The sequence below is a fragment of the Carlito syrichta genome, unplaced genomic scaffold, assembly GCF_000164805.1.
Source record: "Carlito syrichta isolate Samal-C Ts95f unplaced genomic scaffold, Tarsius_syrichta-2.0.1 Scaffold103335, whole genome shotgun sequence".
In the NCBI taxonomy this organism is placed as follows: Eukaryota; Metazoa; Chordata; class Mammalia; order Primates; family Tarsiidae; genus Carlito; species Carlito syrichta.
Window position 1 is genome coordinate 10,803 of NW_007047431.1, and position 6,268 is coordinate 17,070.

The 6,268-nt window shown below is 38.8% G+C and overlaps 1 protein-coding gene across 2 annotated transcripts in view; it reads right to left on the reverse strand.

Moving 5' to 3' along the window:
* Positions 1-6,268, reverse strand: part of DNAJC1 (DnaJ heat shock protein family (Hsp40) member C1) — a 212,078-nt gene that overhangs the window by 9,229 nt on the left and 196,581 nt on the right. For both annotated transcript variants that reach the window (XM_021715926.1, XM_008065292.2), the window contains one exon: positions 3,431-3,479. In XM_021715926.1, coding sequence (XP_021571601.1) covers positions 3,431-3,479 — 49 coding nt within the window. The remainder of the gene's footprint in view (positions 1-3,430; positions 3,480-6,268) is intronic.

Genomic DNA, 6,268 nt, shown 5'->3' on the forward strand with positions numbered 1-6,268 from the left:
GCACTCCAGTCCGGGCGACAGAGTGAGACTCCAACTCAAAAAACAAAAAACAAAAACAGCGATCCCCAACCTTTTCTGGCAACAGGGACTGGTTTTGTGGAGGACAATTTTTCCAGGGACTGGGAGGGAGGGGGCAGGAGGGGATGATTTTGAGAGGATTCAAGCACATAACATTTATTGTGTACTTTATTGCTATTATTATTACATTGCAATACATAGTGAAATAATTATACAACTCATCATTAAAAAAAGGTGCAGATGGAAGTGGTAAATAAAATAGCAGGCAGGCCATGAGTGATCTGAAATAAGTGTTGGATTTGGACTTAAAGCCTATCACCAGATGCAGCTGTACAACTGAAGTACATCAACTCACTTGCCACTCACTGATAGGGTTTTGATATGAGTCTGCAAGCAATTGATTAATTATGGTCTCTGTGCAGTCAAACCTCACTGCTAATGTTAACCTGTATTTGCAGCCCCCACCCCCAGCACCAGCATCACTGCCTCAGCTCCACTTCAGATCATCAGGCTTTAGAGTCTCATAAGGAGCGTGAAACCTACATTCTGTGCATGTGCAGGTTCAGATTAGGGTTCATACTCCTATGAGAATCTAATGCTGCCGCTGATCTGACAGAAGTGGAGCTCAGGTGGTAATGTGGGTGATGGGAACAGCTATAAATACAGATGAAGCTTCGCTCGCTTGCATGCCACGCACCTCCTGCTGTGCAGCTCATTTCCTAACAGGCCACGGACTGGTATCGGTCCATGGCCCAGGGACTGGGGACCCCTGATATAAAATATTCCTATGGTTGCCCTCTATCTTACCAAAAAGTATATTGATTCTAGATTTATCCATAAATCCATTTAACTGGCTTTTTTGTTGTATTATGTTGAGGGTGAAAGAACAGGTGATAAAACCACTGTCAACCTGTCAGCACTGTGGAATTCCCAGTTTTCCCTCAGGAAATGTTGGCACCATATGTAACAGGCTAATGGATACCATGAGGGTGCTGGCATAAGTCTGTATATTAAATATGAGAATTACTAGTTCTTTTCTCACTGCTTTAAGATAAAAATAAAAATCAGTAGAAATTCTAATATAGTTTTCCTATATTCCAAAGGATTGTCTTGTGTACCCTACTTTGGAGATTACAACTTTATAACAATTTTAAAAAATGGGAAGAACCAAAGTTTCTACTAGGAACTTGTTAAGTAAACTATGCAGCATCTATATTATGGTCTACTATCTAGCCATTAAGATGATGATATAGATATGAGTATATGGAGGGAAAAATATGTAATAGTATTACAGTATGGTCTCATTCTTACAGAGATATATGCACATCAAAAATGTCTGCAGAAACTTGTCTCTCAAATTAACAACAGTGGGTAGGTTACATGTGATTGTTATTTTCTTCCTTTTGTTATCTATATTTTCTTGCATTTCTAATAATGAACATTTCTTTCCATGTTCACTATAGTGACTCTCATAAGACAGAGTCGAACACCTGACTTTTACTGTGGAGCAGAAAGCCATTTCCTCCTGTACATTAGCCTATTAAGCTAGCTTTATTTTTCTAAACTTTCCATTTCAAAATCTTTGAAAGGCATCCACAATCTTAGGAAACAATTTAAGAACTTCCAATCATATCTCATAAGTTTTATGGCTTTAATGGATTACAACTTCTTAGAGATTCTTTGTTAAATCAGAAGAAGCATTTTTATTTCAAAATTATTTGACTCTTTAAAGGCTATTAAAAAACAAAGTAAAACAGAGTTCAATGAATATATTTGTGACAAATATAGAGAGCTACAGGATAGGGATTTACTTTTTTTCCCCTCTCCATCTGGGAGTCACCCATACAGGATCTGCTCTCTGCCTGAACTTGCTCCCATAGCCACAGACAATAAAGGACAAACATTCTCGCTCCCAGTCACAGGTGTCACTTCAGAGAGAGAGAGAGACCCGTAATGTTCAACTACACATTTCCTATTGTCTTCACAAAATTTTTTACTCCCTCCACCAATGTTCCAGGAAGATCCATGTCTGTTCATCTCTCTAAACTGCACTGTCTTTTCAATAATAATGTTTTTTGTAGGTATGCTTCTCTCATTCATTGCCTATCTCTGTCTTCATGCACAAATAACTTTATTGGTTGAAAAAGAAATCTGAGCCAGGCTCGGTGGCTCAGCTTGTAATCCCGCACCTTTGGGAGGCTGAGGTGAAAAAAAAGAAAAAGAAAAAGAAATCTGGAAATGTTCTCTTTCCTAAAGACTGAAGTAGAATTCTTTTAAAAAAATTATTATTGAGCAACCCCCTCGGGTCCCTTCCCACTCTGAGAGCTTTTCTGTTCCCTCAATAAATCCTGCTTTCTCAACTTAAAAAATATATATAATAATCATCATCATCATCATCATCATTATCATCATCATTATTATTTTTCAGTTGGAGTCTCACTCTGTTGCCCAGACTAGAGTGCAGTGGCCGCTCCCGGCCACCGCAGCCTCGACCTGCTGGGCTCCAGTCATCTTTCTGCCTCAGCCTTCCAAGTAGCTAAAACTACAAGGCGCGCCCAACCTCACCCGGCTAATTTTTGCTTTATTGTAGAAACGAGGTCTCGCCAAGCTGCCCAGGCTGGTCTCAAACCTGCAAACTCAGGCAATCCACTCACCTCAGCCTCCCAAAGTGCTGGGATTACAGGCAGAGCCACCGAGCCCGGCCTATTATTTTTAATTGTTATTTTTGTAGAGACAGGTTCTATGTTGCCCAGCTGGGCTTGAACTCCTGGGCTCAAGTAATCCTCCCACCTCAATGCTCTGAGTGCTGGGACTATAGGCATGTCATTGCACCCAGCTTGGATGACTTTTTGAGATCTCTGGGCTTGCTAATCCCTGGCTTATTCAGCTGCATACTCTCCCTGGGACCAGTATTTGAGTTAGGTGGGAAGGTTTATGAGGCATTTTCTGACTTCCTGGTTCTACTAAGAATATGGGGACTTTTAACAACATTCCAATTAATCTTGGAGGAAACACGACAGCTTCCTCAGAAAATTTTCAGGAAAGTTATCTATTGTGAAAGGTAGAGCTGCATGTGTGGTGATGATGGGGTGGAGAGTGTGGGGAAACTCTATATGCATTTGTATGGTACACAGACTGGCTTTCTCCTGTGTTCCCCCTTCCCACAAATATGAGAAGAACAGGGTTTATACAATTCTTTAAACTTATTAAGTCCCTCTTCTTAGCACCAACTGTATGTGCAGGGCTAGATCGACTTAGTGGTGCCTGTAATTCCACCCCTTTCAGAGATATGACCAGTAGGGTTCATTGGGTAAAACTATCACATCTTTGTATTGAAAGAAGTTACTATAAAAAGAAATTTATTTGAAAGAAACCACTTTAGATTAAGGGGATAAAGTGGGTATTAACTCACCTGGAGAGTAGGTAACTGAATCCTTCAGTTGCTTGGCTTTGGTTGTCACCTGTTTCAAAATATAAAAGGAAAAACCTTACTTTTCACTATAGGTTGAATGGCCTATTTTATATAAGGTCTTGGAGATGTATATTCAGATTTATTTATTTCTTTTTTTTCCCTTCTTCCTCTGTGAATTTATCTATTTATTTTAATTTTTTAGAGACAGGGTCTCATTATGTTACTCAGGCTGGCCTGGAACCCCTGAGTCCAAGTGATCTTCCCCACCCTCAGCCTTCGGAGAAGCTGAGACTACAGATGTGTGTTACCAAGACTTACTTCCCTTTTTAAAACCAAGATAAAATGTACAGAGGGTAATACACAGGCTTTAAATGTACATTCTGATGAGTTTTAGCAAAAAAAAAAAAAAAAAAAAAAATAATGTAGTCAACGTTGCATCCAAATTGTAGAACATTCCTATTACTACAGAAAGTTCCCCTGTACCCCTAACTCAATCTCTTCTCTGCCATAGGCAACCACAGTTCTTATTTCTATTATTTATTCTTAAAAATATAGGGTCAAAGTTATTTAATATTTTTTCAAATGTATAGTTAATTGCCCCAATGCATTTATTTAAAAAGCCAATCTTTTATTCTTTTTAGTTAAAATATCAACTTTATCAAAGTTATATTCTGTTGTATACAGGGCTATCTTTCTATACTTTTCTAACCCATTAATCCATGTATATTCTTGAGCCAATACTTCACTGCTTTAATGAAATTTGCAAGTAAACCTCAGAAAATATGATTGTGAAGTGCTAAGAGTTAGGCAGGTCTGGTATTAAATCTTGGTTTCACCTCTCAGCTAAGAAACCTACAGCAATGTATCCTTTTTTTTGGTCTCATGTATTACCCTCTGAAATAGGTTGATAATACTACTAATACCACTTGCCTCTTAGGGATGTTTTAAGTTTGGAATAAGTGCTTAGCATGACACCTGGCAGATATTAAAGGTACAGTAAATATTGCCTACTGTAATTAAAATGGATCATGTTTTCCATATATACAAAGGGCAGAATTAGAGAAAACATTTAAGCCTTCTTAGAAACACTCTTCAATTTCATTCCCTCCTTCCTCTCTCTCTATAGATGTCCTTGCTTTCTATTTAATGTAAGCAAATTGAAGTTATCCAACATGAGTTTCAGTTTCCTTGACTTCCAACTTTCCCAACACTTGATTGTATAACCATATATCCACCCCTTCTTTTAACCTAAATCAAAGAAATTATATTCCTTCCTCTAGAGACTCAATATAGCACTTGAATTCTTACAGAAATATGCACCATCAATTAATTTATTTTCCTTTCATCCTCAACTTTTCCCTATCTATCAGATACATCCCATAAATCTCCAAACTTGGTTCAAGTGGTCTGTGCTCTAAAAGACGATCTTCCCTTGATTGTATCTTTTCTGTTCTACTTGGCTTTCATGAGAATATCTGTTTTCTTTCTCCAAATGTTCCTTCACTGCCATCTCTTATATACTCTTTTCTTTTGTTCTCTAATATAAGTGTTCCTCAACATTCTGTCCTTGCCATTCATTCTTTCAATTATCTCCTTTGGTATATCATCCCATTTATTCAACAATACCTTAGGAGGGGAAAAAAAGATTAACCGGTATCTGGTCCTAACCTCTACCTTGGGATGTCAGTACCACAGGGATTGACCATGCAATAATGGCTTCTCACATCTGACTAAAAGGACTTCATCTGTGTAACAATAAGCTGTATATAACAAGAAGTAGGTGCCAGGCATTGTTCTAAATAGGAGGCATGTGTGTGTGTGTGTGTGTGTGTGTGTGTGTGTAAGCATTTTCCTCATAGTAGCCATCAGAGGCATGTATTATCCCCATTTTACAGATTCTGAGGCCAATAGAGAATAAATAACATAGTCAAGGTTAAAAGGTTAGTGAGAAGCTGAACCCAGGCAAGCAGGGCTCTAAAATCTGCTCTCAGTCACTGTAACATAGCTGCCTTTTGAATCCAAAATCTGTTTCATAGGTTGAAGAATCAGGCTAAGTGCTCTTTCTGCTCTACTATACAGTTTCTCTCTCTAGCTGCCAATAAATCTCAGAGGTCTATTAGTTTCTCAAACTAAACAAACCCACAACTAAACTCATCAACTTCTCTCCCAAAACAGCTTCTATGCTTTTCTTCCTCCGTTTCTTTCTTTCTTTCTTTCTTTTTTTGAGTTGGAGTCTCACTCTGTCGCCCAGGCTGGAGAGTAGTGGCACGCTCAGGGCCACTGCAACCTCGACCTGCTGGGCTCAGGCAATCCTTCTGCCTTAGCCTTCTAAATAGCTGGAACTACAGGGATGCGCCACTACGTCTGAATAAGTTTTTCTTTAATTTATTGTAGAGATGAGGTCTCACCAAGTTGCCCAGGCAGGTCTCGAACCCATGGTTTCAGGCAATCCTCTCACCTTGGCCTCCCAAAGTGCTGGGATTATAGGCGTGAGCCGCCACACCCAGCTTCCTCCTTTTCTTAATAGTACTAACATCCCAGTCACTTAGGCTCAAAACTTAAGTCAATTTTTGGACTTTTCTCTCCCTCCCCAACCAGTTGCTAAGTTCTTCACAGTATCAATTCCACCTGTTCCCTCCTCTCTCAGACCTCTACCATCTGTATTAGCCCTTCATTCTCACTTGACTGAACTAATATAACACCTTTTAATGAGACTCTAACTTAATTATGGAGTAATAATTATGGAATACTTACATAATAATAATTATTGTTCTTATGGAATAATATCCCCAAAGGAGAGCTCTGATCAAAATACTTCTGATGGCTCTTCATTGACTA